Source organism: Armigeres subalbatus, chromosome 2, assembly GCF_024139115.2.
Source record: "Armigeres subalbatus isolate Guangzhou_Male chromosome 2, GZ_Asu_2, whole genome shotgun sequence".
Taxonomy (NCBI): domain Eukaryota; kingdom Metazoa; phylum Arthropoda; class Insecta; order Diptera; family Culicidae; genus Armigeres; species Armigeres subalbatus.
Window position 1 is genome coordinate 218284047 of NC_085140.1, and position 18450 is coordinate 218302496.

The window sequence follows — 18450 nt, forward strand, 5'->3', positions numbered from 1 at the left end:
GAACGTATGACAAATGATTCATAAATCTTTGGAAAATGATCCGTAAAAACTATATTTTGATCCATAAAACTTTAAATTTGGGCATTTTTTATCGTGATAATGATCCATAATTTCAGTAATATGATCCATAAATTTAGTCATATGATTTATAATTCTGGCCATTTGATCCAAAACTTTGTTCAAGTGATCCATAGTTTTGGTGATATGATCCATAAATTTTGCCAAATGATCCATAGATTTTAAAAAATGTGTGGATCAATTGATATAGTTTCATTGGCCTTCTTCCCAAGCATTAGGGATCACATTAACAAAATTATGGATCATATAAACAACATTTTGGATCATATGACCATCATTAGGTATGGATCATCATCAGGATAAAAATTGCACAAACTTGAAATTTTATGGATCAAAATACCGTTTTTATGGATCATTTTCCAATGGATCATAAAATTTTTCATTTAAATCATTTAAAATTTTTATGGATCATAAAATTATTCTTTATGGAATCTCTCGAACTATTTTATGGATTTATGGTAGCGGTTCATGAAACATTCAGATGTTATTTACTGATCGTTTTTCATTTTTTAATGAATCGTTTTTGCACATTGAACGGTGCAAAGTAAGGGCTACCGCTGAAAATCCTCTCTTAAGCTATAGAAAACCCTGCACTGAAATTTTACCAGATTTTTGATAGTGTATGGCATACTACGATTTAAAAATTGTGGAATTTGAAGTAGGTTCCGTGAACCCTCGATAATTTGAACAGAACCTTATTCATATTAACGTGGTTCATTTTTCATTTCAACTTTCTCACATTTCACAAAACTTCTACCAGTGAAAAACTATATTTATTCTGGAACTAGGCACCACGCGTCCCCATTTCACTTTTTGGAACCGTTTTGTGTAATGCCGTGCTGCTGATGAGCACCAATTCCAAAAAAGAAAATTATTCCACAGGCTTGCTTACTTTTGGTTTTTACGTCAAGTAGACAAAAAACAAGGATAATTGTCTAAATTTGTTTACCTAAGCCATCGAAAGGGCCCTCCTTAGCCGTGCGGTAAGACGCGCTACAAAGCAAGACCATGCTGAGGGTGGCTGGGTTCGATTCCCGGTGCCGGTCTAGGTAATTTTCGGATTGGAAATTGTCTCGACTTCCCTGGGCATAAAAGTATCATCGTGCTAGCCTCATGATATACGAATGCAAAAATGGTAACCTGGCTTAGAAACCTCGCAGCTAATAACTGTGGAAGTGCTTAATGAACACTATGCTGCGAGGCGGATCTGTCCCAGTGTGGGGATGTAATGCCAATAAGAAGAAGAAGAAGCCATCGAAAGTCTCGAGTTAAATGTTGAAAAATTGTTCGAAACTTGGTTCTATAATGTATGTGTTTTAGCTCACTTGAGACGAGGGATTATTGATTCCAAACATAGGAAAGATGAAGATGGGATGCTATTTCTGTTTGGTTCACATGCATTTTACCGCATACATTTGAGACGCAAGCGAAAGACAAATACTCGGAGGACATAATTGGGTTGTTACCACGGCTGGGGACATCATGGAAGCCATTGTTGATTCGGTAGACCATTTGATTCAAACTCCAGAACAATTTGGAGACCTTATAACATCTCATATGCCTGGATTTTAGAAGCAAGTGAATAGACAAATAGGTGAATAGACAAATACTTGGAGGAAATAATTGGGTTGTTACCGCGGCTGTGGACATCAGGAAAGACTTGGTTGGTTCGGTAGACCATTTGATTCAAACTCCTGGACAATTTGGAGATCTTAGAACAACTCATATGCCTACATTTGAAACGCAAGTGAAAGAAAAATACTCGGAGGACATATTTGGGATGAAACCGTGGCTGAGGAGTCTAAGGAATTCTTGGATGACCTGGAAAGGAACGGCTGCTTAAGGCATATTAAGATTGGTTTAACAGATCATATAGGGCATGAACAATTTTTTAAAATGATCACAGCCCTTCGGTTACAAGGGTAGAACTCAAAACCTATACTCCAGGGCATTCTTGGATGACCTGGAATAGGATTTGGTTTAACATATCAAATATAGTGATGGGCAAAACGGTTCATTCCGATGAGCGGCTCTGAACCAAGCGTTCACTTAAATGAGCCGACTCATTTGAACGGCTCGTTAGTTCATTCAAAAGAACTATGAAGTCCCGGTAGTTTGAGCGATACTTCATTCAAATTATGTATTGGAGTTCCATTTTTATTTGAACTTCTAGTAACTTCTTGATATATAACTCATCTCTAGTGGACTTTTTTGCTGTTTTTATTAATTTCGTGCTCCGTGCTCCATTTTATTTTTAACGAATTACAGATTAACGAAGTTCAATCTTTTCAATGTGAATGTTGGCATACATATATATTTTCCTCAATGTTTTCCGATGTTAGTCGGCTGCGTCGCTCACTACAAATGTTTTGGAAAAAAAATCCTCACAAATGACATTTGAGTACCCGTAATACAAAGTCTTAACAAGACCATCTGATGTAACCTCGGATATTTTTTTTACTGCTCCCACCAGAACAAGGGATCGCTAACTTTCGGCAGGTAAGGTTTAGTGGTGTACTTAGCGTCTTCGAGTATGGCAGAAACTAATGGATCATAATATGATCTCGAAGCTTACTGATCTGTTCGTCAAACTCCTCCCATAAAGACAACTAAGCTTCGACAGAACCTGTTTTTGAATTGCCCTTTCCCGTTAAAAAAAAATCTCACTCAATCGGATCTTTATTTTTTTAAAGGTCAACTTTCCCGATGAACCTATACAAAAAAGTGCTGGTATTTGAGCTTGGCCTAATATGCGCCCGATTGAGGTGAATTCTTCAGGCCGGTTCACACGTGCAGCAGTTTTTTCAGATTTTGTTTTCGATTGTTATGGGTTTGTTGGGAAAGTTGAGCCAAAAAGAGCCAAAAATTGACTGCGTTTATAAAACAAGATTCAGTTTTTGACGGGGAAGGTCAATTATCGATTGATATGCTTGCAGTTATTTGCTGTCATCTCCAAATCTCTGATTTTAAAATCAAGAATCCAAAAATACTGCGACTGCGCTACTAGCTCGTTCATTTCAAGGCCAGAAAACGCTAGGCAGTATGAAAGTAAGGAGTGGGAGAATATAAGCTGGCTCCTGAACAAACAAACAGTAAATGTCAAAATAAAGCGGCTGATCAAGTAACACGGTGTTTATTTGAACCACGGTTCATTTGTGAGCCGCGGTTCAAATTTAGAGAGCCGTGGTTTGAACGCTTTTTCTTACGAACCGGTTCAAATGAACGGCTCGTGAGCGTTCGCCTATCTCTAATCAAATAAGGCATGATCCATTTAAAAAACGGCTCTTTCGTTACGCTTGTAGATCTTAGGTCCTTGGTTACGTGTAGACTCCAGGAAGTTCTTGGAATGGAACAATTTTTGACGGCAAATGATGAATTCCGAAAGTGCCTTTTTATAGGCTTATTTCTGGATGTCAATATTATTTTAAATTCTATTTAAATTCTTTTTTCTGTCGTAAAAAGGAGATCGTAAACTCCAGTAACTTTTTAAGTTTTATAAAACGAAGTGACGTATAAAAAACTGTCGTAAAAAGAGGGTTGAGATTCATGACTTCGATGATCTTATAGACCTAATGATTTGAATTCAATGATGTTTTAAAGAACCTTGAAGATGTGAGTTATGTTTAATAGTTAAGCAATGAAATCATATCAACTTTCTTATCTATAGCGGTTTGAAAGCAAGTGAATTTGAGATTTGATTGATCTTCAGCACGTTTTGGAGAACCTCGATGATTTGAGCTTCAGCCTAAATACATTCATCAAGCAGTATTTGTGTGTAAACTGATGTAAGGATATACTAATATATGTATTTGATCTTGAGGCATTGTATTTTTTGATAAATTTGCCGATGTAGCTTAGAACCCGTACTCCAGAATTTATTGGACATAGGGTAAGACGGTATAATATGCCCCCCCCCCTAAGACAATTCCTTGATAACTTTTTACTTTTCAACGCAATTAATGCAATTAATGCACATTTGTGTTATTTGGTGGTCCAGGAAGTCGCAAATGCATTGCCCGTGAGTAGTCATATAAAAATATTACAGATAACACGTAATAAAGCTTTTTTGAAAAGTCGTGATAAAATGGATTTCTAAAAGTGCCTGGGCAATACGCCCCACCTTAGCTAAAGAAGTTTCATAGCCCTTAATTAGTATCAATCCCATAGTAAAAAGATTTCAAATCCTTATGTGCTTGACATTAAAAAAACAACATAAGTCCATTTAATCAGGTGTGAATTACATTTCAATAGTTTCCATATAATTTGGAAGCAACTGCTGCAAGCTTGCCGCGCTTGTGTCCAGTTGGTAAGGGCATATCGTCCTGCCTACAAAGGGGCGTTTTGACCAGTGAAACATATTTTCGAAAAACGTTACATTTTCGAAGATGGAAGCAACGTTATATCATATTAACCACTGAGAAAAGTTATGCTGTTGCCCAACTGAGTGTTCCAGTGCAAGTTTTGCGGACAGTATGCTAACGTCGCTCCAGAATGTTGAGCAAACAAACATAAAAAGTTACATCAAAATTGTAACTTTTTGTATTTTGCTATTATTTTCATTGTGTAGGGACACGGCAGGTATTTCCATCCATCGTCGTAGGGGCGAAAGCAACGTCCATTTGCTAGAACTCCACCATAGCCGAACGTTTCTTTTGAGCTTACGATTAAGTATGGATAAGTATGGCAAAAAAGTGTCTCTTTTATTGTTTTTCAAGACTATGACGAAAAGATGAAAATGCCTGGCTTAACCCTAATACAAAAATACTTCCATATTCACATAGTATGATGGTTTTACAAATATTTAAAGGTACTAACTGATTTTGACCCTTAGTTAGTTATAGTTTTCTAGAAATCAAAGGGGGGCGTTTTGGACAGGTGGGGCGCATTATACCGTCTTACCCTACCTAAGAAAACAATTTCTTACATTTTTGTTGGTTCTGTACTGATGAAATAAACTAATGGAAGAAACCTTTGAATATGGTCATGCAGGTGTCCAAATCTCGTTAAATAGTTTCTACCTAACTTCAACCAACAAAACGCTATGTAACTTAGCAAAAAAAAATCCTTGGCATTCGACGATTCGACATCATGAAATCAAAATAAGGGTCTGCATTTAAAATACATGTTATATCTTACGGAAGGGAGAATATCACAAGAAAAAGTTCTTGGGCAGGGGAAGAACTTCTTCTTCAGATATATCTTGTATAATTATGAAGCAATGTTTCTAGCAACTATTGAGATGTTAAAAATAAATTTAGTAAAACTATAAATTCAAAAACATTGTAGAACTGTAACCAACTTCGGAATTTTCAAATAAATTATAAAAATAATCGATTAGTTGCTGTTAATTAATCGGATCAATGAAATGGCACAAAAAAAAGATTTTTCGATAATCGATTAATTAAAAAATCGGACATCCCTAGTTGCGTGCTCTTGTGTATGCAATGCGGTCGGGTCTGAGCTTGACGATCGACTGAAAAATTGCACAAATAGCATCTTCTACTTGATCAGTAGTACAATTGCTGATGAAGAATGTGTGTAGCCGCCAGTGGAAGTGTTGGCTTGACAAATGAATTGTGAGTGATTTGACTTTGCGTCCAGTTTGGGCATCTCGGGATCATTCAGTAGCCGCTAAGTTGCGTAGGCCGACGGAGGTCCTTTGTAGCTTAGTTCACTAAAAGCACCAGTCTAGCGTACTGATGGTCGTGGGTTCGAGTCCCATCGAAGGAAAAGTGGTTACCTCCATTTTTCAAATCAAAATCTCCCACATAATGTACATATTCCCATCTGAGTTAGTAAACTAAAAGTAAAGATTTTTTCGTCTTCCCAGGGGCATAACCCGGGCAGAAGCTATGACCAAAATAACAAAACATGTTATGAACTTGACTGATATAAGAGATAAAAGAACAAGCAGCAATTAGAGATGTCGCAAATTAATCGATTACTTTGATTAATCGATTAATCGTTGTGATAATCGATTTATTTTGAATCGATTACTTCCCAACGATCAATAGATTCAATAATCGACAAGAATCGAGAGTAATCGATTAGTTACTAATCGATTAATCGGGATTTTACGACAACGCTTAGATGTCGATAACTTCGATTAATCGATTCATCGTTGTGATAATCGATTAATTTTGAATCGATGTAGTAATCAAAGATGAATCAATTCAATAATCGTCAAGAATCGAGAGTAATCGATTAGTTACTAATCGATTAATCGAGATTTTACGACATCTCTAGCAGCAATATCAAAAATTTTCATAATATATATCTAGATAGATATGCTATGGATAAGAACAAACTAATGGCACATGATATTGATGACTTTTTACAAATAGCGTAACTTGATGTCATAATGATATTTTAGGGCAAAACATTGATATTGTCGTCTGATCTGATATGTCCATATGTCATTTTGCTATCTTAACAACATTTGATATTATTGAGTCGGGAAGGTATTCCTAATCCAAATAATGACCAAATGCAAATTGGCTCGTAAACCTCGCAGATTTTAATTTTAGAAATATGTAGGAGAACTGCTCGGCAGCCAAATAAAATTTCCAAATAATGCAAAAGTTCCATAAACAATTAAGAATTTTTCGCAAAATAAAAAAGGCACTCTTACAAGCAAAAAATGCAATTATAGGAGAAGAATTTTACATTAATAAATCAATATCAGTAATGAACATTTACAGAATATTGTTTGGTTCTATAAAAAATCCGTAGAATAATTAATAAGGAGCAATAAAAAAGTAAATAATAAAAAATTCAAAAAAGCAATAAATTTGATGAAATTTTCCTTTAACTTTAAACGCTTTCAGGGAGTCATCTATGAAAAAATGCTCAGTTTTATTTTTTTATATTTATTTATAGAATTTTTTATATTTTTTTTATTATTTTTTTCGTGGAACTTTTTTGAAATTTTTTATGGAAAATTTTGTAATTGTTTCTTGCTAATTTATGGAAATTTTGTTTATTTTTTTATGGAACATTTTGATTTCTATATCGAAAATGGTTCATTTTTAATTGCAGTTTTTGCTTTTAAAAGTGCTTATTTATTTTTGTTTTTTGGAAAATTTTTAATTGTTTATGGACATTTTGCATTATTTGTGGAAATTTTATATTTATTTGTTGCTCATACGCTAATTTCTTTATTAGCATTTTCCAAGTTTTTCATGGAAAATTTCTAATTTTTTAGATGGAATTTTTATTTTAGTCGAACTGCTCTGGTGTTCATCTCACTAAACATATATTCATCTCATCGCGAATCAAATAAATACGGCACCAATTTCGCCGCTTCTTTTTGTTGAATTATTCTTTCCATTGCTTTGCTTCTCATGGGATGAACATAGGAGCTGATGAAATCCAGGAACACTAACCCTACTTAATGAAAATGCGGCGAGGTGCAAAATCTTAGTCGTGGGAAGCTTTTGCACATAACGACGAAAAAGAAAAAATAAGAAGCACTTTCGCGTAGGTAGGCCATATTAAACCCTTTTACGGTGGTTGGACATATTTGGTTGGGCACATTAGCTTGACACGATTCTTGAATAACACAAGGTAATGCTTTCGTGTTTTATACTGCCTTATTATTTTCGCTTATTACCATGACAGAGACTACCTTTCGGAAACACATTTGGTAGGTGGAGGATGCGCCATAAGCATAACTAGGGAGGTAACACTCTAGATTCTTAAATTTTAACTTCTGTTTTCATAGTTCTGTGACTACTTGTTAATAAAATTCGATAAGATTATTTCAGTATGATTTGTGTATGCTAGTGATACCACTATTGCAAAACATTACATTGGCAGTGTACATATGCACATATGCAGTCCATCGTAATATTGTACAGTAGGTTTGCAGGTCAACACGTCCCAGACGTGATTTGAATGAAAAGCTTCCTTCTTTTAGGCATTTTGTAAGCTTGATGTTGATGGCAAATAGCTCCTTGTCAACTCTCAACTGCTCAAGATCCACTTTCACAGTTAATAATTGAGAGCATTTGATGTCAACACCAGCTTTACTTCAATACCAGCGCAGTCAGTCGCATGGTACAAGGAGACATCGCTATGTTACTATAATTATATTCTCATGTTGAGCGCTGTCTAAGATAATTTTACATTCCTCATATTGTATTCGTTTTTATAAACACCTTCTAAGAAAACACCCGATAGACCACATTTCACAGGTAACAACATACAACGCGTCGGCTGAGCTGATGAAACAAAAAGTCTCGGGGGCATTTGCTTCTCTAAACTGCTACATTTTTCATTCCATCGCAAACCAAATCTGGAATTGTTCTACCTTCTGGTCATTTATTACATTACTTCTTCTTGACCTTCGTAAATAATGAAAAGGAGATTTGTCTTCGGGATCTCATCTCTGAGAAAAATGATGTTTGCCAACAAATAAAACCTTGGATGTATGTACCTATTGGAAATTCAAGATTAAATAAGCAAAGCTGAACTAAATTTGTAAATGCATAGTTGTGAAAATTTCGTTTTATTGAATTTAGTTGAGTAATTATACCATGGAAAACATGGTTAAGAGGGGTGTCTATGGATAACTCTAAACTTGAGCACAACATGGGACAGTCACGGATACTATGCCGTTGAAATGAATACAATGTACCAATGCAAACTAAAATGCAAAAAGGGAAAATATGAATTCAAACCAGGCCCCACGCGATGGAAGTACATGTCCATGGTATACACATTGAATAAGTTGTCTCACTTTCCAAGTAGCAGATAAGTTCTTTTATGTTCATTAAGTAGTTGGTGCGTTGCTCTAACGAGTTGCTTTTATGTCTTCCATAATCTTTCTTGCAGGATGGATCCCAACACATGACACTCGTTGGCAGATGCGATCTAAGTCACCCCGCTGCTTGCGAACACTGGCACTGTGAAACGGGGCAGAGTGAGTTCTATTGAGAAAAAAGAAGGTAGCAGTGTAAGTGGCAAAAGAAACAATAATGTAATTGAATTCAACGAGAAAACTCTGGTACTGATGGTTACGATACAAAAGCGGCACAATGTTGGAGGAAAAAATGAACGTGACAGAAATGGGTCACCTAGTGATGAACGATTCCGATGCATCCACCGGTGGCACGGCCGACAACTCGACAGTTCGTGAACTTCTTTACTGTGGCCAAGGCCTGGACGACTTCCATACAAGGTGAGCAATAAATTGTCTTTTACAAGTGAATCACGTAAGCTGATGTGATTTGTGTTGAACTTCGGTTGCATACCAAGTGATATGCATCGTCCGAGAGAGAAAACATGTAAGTTCTTCTACCTGGTTGAATTTATTTTAGTTTTTTTTGGAACGTGCACAAGAAAAACGAAACGTTTTTCTAATAACACCTTGCACCTAACATGATTTATGTAATTGCTCAACAAAGTTTTCGTATTGATACGTAAAGGCTGGCTAGTAGCCACGACTTTTATTCACTTCTGCCACCTGACACCTGATAAGAAGGTAAGTGGGCCTAACCCACTCAAATCAAATCCCTTTAATGTTAGACTTTTTCCACTCTGTCCATTATTTAAGCAATACTTCAGCGAGAGACTTTCGTTAACGGCTTCCACTTGTGCAAGGGAATTGAAGAAATCAAATTACTTGAAAATGTTTCAACATGTTTACTGTTACTTCAAATCAGGCGAGTTGAATGTCACTGTTTGAACACTCAATTTCCATTAAAGTCAAATGACGAAAATCGTAATTTTCATTTCAACTGTTATGTGGGCAGTCTTTTGTTATGTCTCAACAATATAGCATTTGAAACAAGTAAACTTATCGGCTCTTGTTATTTTACAACTATTTGAGATTTGTTTTCATTGCTGCCTATAAAAGTTTATGGACTCTCATTCTCTGGAAAGCCTCCTAAATTGCTTCTCTATCTTTATTTCTTCGTAAAATATTGAACTGGGGAAATCGACTATGTATATATTCTATCAATGTGTTGTTATCCAAACGGGTCACCTCGTGACTGGAGGCGAAAATATGTTCACCGTCAGGACCAAGCTTGGGTAGATGGTCAAACTTAGACAGCACAGGTCAATTGCCGCTACCGATGTCAAAATCTGCAGCTTGGGGTGGCTTGAATGCCGGTTGCATTTCAATATTGGAGTGGATGGATCTAATATGTTGTAGTAGTTTTGTACAGTACTTTTGTTACCAAATAAAAGCGTCCTCTATAATTCCCAATGCAAAATAATGAAATAGATCCATTAAAAAAGGAGGCATTATTAATAAAATATTATTTTCTTGAACCACCCTTCTTCGGATCCACCTCTGAGTTATCACTACTGATAGAAAATATTTTACGAACAGAAATGAAAGCCTCCACGCTAGCGGCTCTACGCAAGACGAGTTTTGTGGTGACTTTTTTTATTTTTTTTTTTTGCGATGAAACGATGAACCACAACTTCGTCAACCACAACTGAAGCTCTTGCATGATTAAAGGCGTAAGTCTCAAATTGAAGATCTGTTCTTCAGAGTGATTCAGTCACAATATTTGCATCGTATGTACAATATGTGACGGTCTGGGATCTCCAGTTAGCCTTGCGAGCAAGACTTAGGATTGCCAATGAGGAGATGGCGATTCTCGTTCTTCACTCACGATTGCCTTCGGCTCATACTGTCCTGCCGCTGTTTCTTGCACTCAATTGAAAGCTTACTTTAAGGTGAAACCCGTTAGAATCCAACTTCAAATCTATCCCACGCTTTCGGGGACACACATCTCAAAATACACGGTGTTTGTAACACGAAAGACAATTTTTCATCTTCGCTGCATTGTAGAATGCATTAAGATTTGTTGATCATCTATTTACATAATAAGAGTTTGGCCAGCTGGCCCTTCAGCTTTAGTTCTTAGTTTTACGGTCTGGTTTCAAACATGATTTAAAAAAAATCTAATATAACATTTTATCCTTAAGGAGGCATTGAAATATCAAATATCAAATTATATGATATTTCTTCATGCGAAAATCAAGACTAAAGTTGATTAAATCGTGAACAACTAAATTCAAGATTCGTATGGAATTTTTACATGAGCGCACATTTTCGCTTACTATAGGGAAAGGAGGGGCAATATGTCCTAGCTTAGCAAATACTGGGCTTAGGGTTATTTGGCCGAATGTCGTTTGGCCGAATGTCGTTTGGCCGAACGCCATTTGGCCGAAAGGGTCATTTTGCCGAACGCCATTTGGCCGAATGCCATTTGGCCGAACAGATGAAATACGTTTCCTTATGAAGGGAGAAGGAAGAAGGAAGAAGGAAGAAGGAAGAAGGAAGAAGGAAGAAGAAAGAAGGAAGAAGGAAGAAGGAAAAAGGAAGAAGGAAGAAGGGATAATGAATAAGAAAGAAGGAAGAAGCAAGAAGGAAGAAGGAAGAAGGAAGAAGGAAGAAGGAAGAAGGAAGAAAGTAGAAGGAAGAAGGGAGAACGAAGAAAGAAGAAGGAAGAAGGAAGAAAGAAGAAGGAAGAAGGAAGAAAAGGAAGGAAGGAAGGAAGAAAAAGGAAGAAGGAAAGGGGACGAAGGATAAAGGAAGAAAGAAGAAGGAAGTAGGAAAAAAAAGAAGAAAGAAAAAGGAAGAAGGAAAAAGGAAGTAGGAAAAAGGAAGAAGGAAAAGGGAGGAAGGAAGAAGGAAGAAAGAAGAAGGAAAAGGAAGAAAGAAGAAAGAAAAAGGGAGAAAGAATAAGGAAGAAGGAAGAAGGAAGAATGGAGAAGGAAGAAGGAAGACGGAAGAAGGTAGAAGGTAGAAGGAAGAAGGAAGAAAGAAGAAGGAAGAAAGAAGAAGGAAGAAAGAAGAAGGAAGAAGGAAGAAGAAAGAAGGAAGAAGGAAGAAGCAAGAAGAAAGAAGGAAAAAGGAAGAAAGAAGAAGGAAGAAGGAAGAGGAAGAAGGTAGAAGGCAGAAGGAAGAAGGAAGAAGGAAGAAGAAAGAAGAAAGAAGGAAAAAGGAAGAAAGAAGAAGGAAGAAGGAAGAAGGAAGAAGGTAGAAGGCAGAAGGAAGAAGGAAGAGGGAAGAAAGAAGAAGGAAGAAGGAAAAAGAAAGAAGGAAGAAGGAAAAGGGAAGAAGGAAGAGAAGGAAGAAAGAAGAAGGAATAAGGAAAAAGGAAGAAGGAAGAAGAAAGAAGTAAGAAAGAAGGAAGGAAGAAGAAGAAAGAAGAAGGAAGGCAGGAAGGCAGTTTGTGGTACGGTTATTAGACAAATGGTAATATATTGAATGGGTTATAAGTTTGTGTAAATTTTTGCTCCACATTATGTTAAAAGGTTGACATATAGTGTGTTGACCCGATTTTGTCACTCCCCGATTTTGTCTACCCCCGATTTTATAACGTTTTCGACCCGATTTTATCACGTCCCGATTTTGTCACGTTTTCGACCCGATTTTGTCACCCCAAAAATTTTTGTCATACTTTTTATTTTCGTAAATAATACCAAAAATAACATTGATTTTCATGAAATAACTTTCACCGCCTGTAGTTTATTACGAACGACTTCTGAGTACCTGGAAAATATTCTGTAAGCAATTTCGACAACAAATAACGGGTACCGTTCACACATTTGGCCTTTCCAAGGCATAAAATGATGCATATTTGTGGAATGAACTAAAAAAACCCTGATTAATCCACCTAGCGGTAATGGTGCCTTTCTCGTGCATTATAAAAATAGTATTTTGGCCATTACTCTTGAGCCCATAGTCCGATCTGCCCAATTTTCAATAGGAAGCAATGGTAGAGTATCTTGCGTCGAATGCAATTTGTTGCGAGCAAATCGATTAAGGATAAGTGCCTGAAAAATGAGTGACATTTTTTTACTCAATTTTTCTGTAAAAAAGTGGTATTTTGGCCATAACTTCCGAGCCCATAGTCCGATCTGACCAATTTTCATTAGGAAACAATGGCAGAGTATCCTGCGTCGAATGCAGCTTGTTGCGAGTGAATCGGTTAAGGATAAGTGCATGAAAAATGAGTGACATTTTTTTCTGTAATAAAAGTGGTATTTTGGCCATAACTTCCGAGCCCATAGTCCGATCTAACAAATTTTCAATAGGAAACAATGGCAGAGTGTCCTGCGTCGAATGCAACTTGTTGCGAGTAAATCGGTTAAGGAGAAGTACCTAAAAAATGAGTGACATTTTTTTTGGGTGGGTGCGCACAGACGCACACACATACACACACACACACACACACACACTAGGAGTGATGATCGACGACCGTTTGAATTTCAACACCCATGTCGACTATTCCTGCGAGAAGGCGGCAAAGATGGTCAGTGCGCTTGCTAGGATCATGCCGAACGTTGGCGGACCGAGAGGCAGCTGTAGGCGTCTTCTGGCGACCGTATCATCCTCAATACTTAGGTACGGCGTTCCAGCCTGGGGAGCTGCGCTCAAGACGAAACGTAATCGCAGGAAGTTGAATAGCGTGTTTCGTCTAATGGCCATTCGAGTGGCGAGTGCGTACCGAACAATTTCGTCAGAGGCAGTTTGCGTTATCGCAGGATGATTCCAATCTGCATAACCTTAGCAGAGGATATCGAGTGCTACCAACGGAGAGGTACCAGAAATGTGAGGGAGACGATGAGACTGGACTCAATGGTGAAGTGGCAGCAGGAGTGGGACAATGCAGACAATGGAAGGTGGACCCACCGGCTCATCCCCAATGTGTCGACGTGGGTGAACATGGGAGCATGGAGAGGTGAACTTTCACCTCACTCAGTTCCTATCCGGACACGGTTGTTTCCGCCAATATCTGCACCGATGTGGCCATGCGTCATCGCCATTCTGCCCGGCGTGTATCAACGTAGAGGAGACTCCAGAGCACGTGTTATTCGATTGTCCGAGGTTTGCGGAAGCACGTAGAGGAATGCCTGCCCTAAGCGTGGACAACATCGCAGAGCGAATGTCACGATGAAGATACGTGGAATGTGGTAAGCAGAGTCGTGAGGCAAATATTGTCAGAGCTGCAGCGTAGATGGAGAAGGGACCAGCAAACAAGCGTCGGCTCGGAGGAAAATCCAGCATAGTGAGCAGTGTTGGCCTCGGGTCGTCGGGGCGCCGGTGAACCGGAAGTTTTCTGCCAACCGGAATCGTCGGACCGACTTCGGCACTCGATCAGTCAACCTGCTGAAGAAAGAAGAAAGAAGAAAGAAGAAGGAAGTGCTTCGGGTATGTAGGGCACCGTCAGTGCGGACGTCATCCATCACCGGAACTGTCGGACCACCTTTGCAACCCGAAGACGAAGTCGGCGCAATCCGCGAAAGCGTCCCATGCGATAGCCGCAGGTAGTCGGGCACCATCAGTGCAGAAGTTTCCTTCACCGAAACTGGTGGACCACCCTCGATGCCGAGGGAGTCAGGAGGATTCGAGTAAGGAAGTTTCTGGCATGACCGTCGAGGGATCGAGACAACGTAGCAGTGGATCTCAGCAAGCCAGTCGGCGAACTAGCCTAAGCTAGGGGCCGGAATTTTAGAAGAAGTGCATGAGCACAGCCCCCCCCCGAAGTAGTCGCAGCATCCAGTGGTCCCGGGGGGATCGAGGCAAGGAGGATAAGGGACCCGGTTTATCCGGGAGGCACATTTTTAGCAGGTCGGGAGGAGCCCATCCCTGTTCGCCTTCGAGCTTAGTGTGGATGCTCGAGGTGTCTGTCGCGCAGATTTTTGATGGCCTTTAACCCTTGTAAAAAAAAAAAATAATAATAAAACACACACACACACACACACACACACACACACACACACACACACACACACGCGAAGAAGGTCATAAGGCACAAAGCTGCAAAAAGCCACCGAAATTCCAGATCTGTAGAAGCGGTGGGCGCAGAGACCATGTTACTGGTGGTCAAAAATGTCCAGCGTTCAAACAGGCGATGTCAAGTAAATTACAGTGGAGGTAATACAAATTAACCTCAACCACTGTGATACTGCGCAGCACCTGCTGTGGCAATCTGCGAGGGATTCGAAATGCGACGTTGCAATCATCTCTGATCCATACCGGATCCCACCAGGAAACGGTAATTGGGTAGCGGATGAAGCAGGAACCGCCGCAATATGTACGGTAGGAAGATACCCATACCAAGAAATTGTGTATCGCGCAGCTGAAGGCTTCGTGATCGCCAAAGTTAACGGAATCTATATATGTAGCTGCTACGCACCGCCACGTTGGACGATTGATCAATTCAACCGGATGCTGGATAAGGTAGCAGAGGAACTTATCGACAGGAGGCCAGTCGTCATTGCTGGGGACTTCAACGCCTGGGCAGTAGAGTGGGGCAGTCGTTGCACTAACCCTAGAGGTTGGAGTCTACTAGAAGCACTTGCCAGGCTCAATGTAGACTTGATTAATGAAGGTTCGACGAGCACATATCGAAGGGATGGCAGAGAGTCCATCATCGATGTTACCTTCTGCAGTCCTGCCTTAGCAAGGAACACGAACTGGAGAGTCTGCGAGGACTATACGCATAGCGACCATCAAGCGGTCCTGTATTGTGTCGGAGGGAGGGTACACTCGGAACCACGCGAGAGCAGTATCAAGGAGCGAAAGTGGAAGACAGAATCCTTTGACAAGGATGTGTTTGCCGAAGCAATGCGATTCGAGCGCAATCTTCAAAATCTGAGTCCAGACGAGCTGGTTGCAGCATTGACCCGAGCCTGCGATGCAACCATGCCGAGAAAGGTACAGCCACGGTATGCACGTAGGCAAATCTATTGGTGGAATGAAACGATCGCAGAACTCCGTCGTAGCTGTTTTCGAGCAAGGAGGAGGATGCAGAGAGCCCGCAGCGATGTAGAAAGAGAAGACCGCAGACCAGTGTTTAGGGCGGCTAAAGCCGCACTCAAAAAGGAAATTAGGCTCAGTAAGGCAGCTTGCATGAAAGAGCTCTGCCACAACGCGAATGCAAACCCATGGGGGGATGCATACAGGATCGCTATGGCTAAGATTAAAGGCCCAGCGATACCGCTAGAGAGGAGCCCAGAAAAACTCAAAGCAATTATTGAGGACTGTTTCCGCATCACGAAGCACCAGTCTGGCCTCCCACACCGTATGGTGAGGAAAACACCAGTAGAGATGAAGCCCGTGCCACTAACCTTGAACTAGTTACGGCAGCAAAAGCCTAAAAACTAATAAGGCTCCGGGACTAGATGGTATCCCCAATCTGGTCTTGAAAACGGCGATCCAGGTCAACCCGGACATGTTTCGCACCACATTGCAGAATTGCATAGACGAATGAAACTTTCCCGATTGCTGGAAGCGGTAAAAGTTAGTACTGCTGCCGAAGCCGGGTCAGTCACCCGGGAATTCATCGGCCTACAGCCCTATTTTCCTGCTAGACACTGTCACAAAACTCCTCGAGAGGGTCATCCTCAACAGGATCACCAGCCACACAGAAGGTGAAAACGGATTATCAAGCATGCAATTCCGGGTTGCGGAAGAGCAGGTCCACAGTTGACGCCATCCGGATAGTCGTCGAAGCAGCCAAGAAGCAAAAGAGGAGAGGAAACCGCTACTGCGCTGTGGTAACCTTAGACGTGAAAAATGCGTTCAACAGTGCCAGCTGGGAAGCAATAGCCAGCTCCCTACACAGAATGGGGGTTCCAGGGTACCTGTGCAGAATTCTGAAGAGTTACTTCGAGAATAGGACGTTGGTCTACGAAACACACGAAGGCCTGAAGAGAATAGGCATAACAGCGGGTGTTCCCCAAGGCTCCATTCTGGGGCCGACGTTGTGGAACGCGATGTACGATGGGCTGTTGCAGCTAACACTACCAAGAGGTGTGAAGATCGTTGGGTTTGCGGACGACGTGGCTCTCATGGTATTCGGTGAAACAATAGAAGAGGTAGAAGTACGAGCAGGGCAGGCGATAGAAATAATCGAAAACTGGATGTGCGGGAAAAAGCTGGCACTGGCCCATCACAAAACCGAAGTGATGATGATTAGCAACCGAAAGGCAGTACAGCATAGTACGATTACGGCCGGAGAAGCCACCATCGCCTCAAAGCGAGAGGTAAAGCACCTCGGGGTAATGATCGACGACCGGCTCAATTTCAATAGCCACGTTGATTATGCTTGCGAGAAGGCAACTAAAGCGATCACAGCGTTGACCAGAATCATGTCAAACAGTTCCGCGATTAGTAGCAGTAAGAGAAGACCTGGCCAGCGTGTCTACGTCAATTCTCAGATACGGAGCTCCTGTCTGGGCGGCTGGTGTAATCACGAGGAGGAACCTTACTCGGCTCAATAGCACCTATAGGCTGATGGCCATGAGAGTGGCAAGTGCATACCGTACCATATCGATGGATGCGGTCTGTGCCATAGTAGGAATGAACCCCATAAACATTTTATTGGAGGAGGACTGTGAGTGCTACAGACGGTTGGTGCTCGCATGATTGCGAGAGCCGATTCGATGAGGAAGTGGCAGCTGGCTTGGAACAGTAGTTCGAAAGGAGGGTGGACATATCGGCTCATTCTGAACCTGTCGTTGTGGGTGGACAGAAAACACGGGGAAGTCAACTTCTTCTTGACACAATTCTTGTCGGGCCATGGATGTTTTCGGAAGTATCTGCACAGATTCGGACACGCAGAATCCCCCCTTTGCCCGACCTGTTCGAACTGCGAGGAGACACCAGAACACGTGGTTTTTCACTGTCCTCGATTCAGGCCAGAGCGAAGTGTGATCTCAGCGGGCAGCGCTAGTAATATAAACCCCGAGACCATCGTGCAAGAAATGGGCAAGAACAAGAATACGTGGAACGAAATAGGCATATCGGGAACGCAGATCATGAAATCACTGCAGCGAAAATGGCGTGAAGACCAGAGGGTATCTGGCAGCGATCATAATAGTACGGTCGGTTACGGGGAAGCTTCCGTCGTCGGGGAACTTCCTGTCGGGGTAGGATAGATCCGCCGCCGGGGACTATCTGAGTAAATCGCGATCCAGTTGGGAGCTTAATGGCTCAAGATTACAGAAGATCAATTTCGAAGAGTTTCTGCCGTCGGGGAGCCTCTAATCGGAGTAGGCTAGATCCATCGTCGGGGACTAGGCCGAGTAGAACGTGACGCGTTGGTAGAACTGGTTTCGGGTCGTCGGAGCACCATTGAACCGGACGCTATGCTCCACCCGGAATCTCTGGATCGACTTCGGTACTCGGACCGGTCACTCGCTGAAGTAAGAAAGGCCTCCAGTCCTGCGCTGATCTGGAAAACACTAGAAATGTTAAAAGTGGTAAAAAATATTCAACAAGTCTTACACAGAAGCGAGTCGTCGGTTCCGAGGGAAATTCCAACGTCGGGGAACTCCCTGTCGGAGTAGGATAGATCTGCCGCCGGGGATCATCCGAGTAGCCCGCGTTTTAGCTGT

The 18450-nt window shown here is 40.8% G+C and overlaps 1 protein-coding gene across 2 annotated transcripts in view; it reads left to right on the forward strand.

The window, feature by feature from the left end:
• The window catches only part of LOC134215899 (G-protein coupled receptor dmsr-1-like), a 167494-nt gene that overhangs the window by 46071 nt on the left and 102973 nt on the right, over positions 1–18450 (forward strand). For both annotated transcript variants that reach the window (XM_062694989.1, XM_062694988.1), the window contains exon 2: positions 8914–9259. In XM_062694989.1, coding sequence (XP_062550973.1) covers positions 9117–9259 — 143 coding nt within the window. In that variant the 5' untranslated portion in view covers positions 8914–9116. The remainder of the gene's footprint in view (positions 1–8913; positions 9260–18450) is intronic.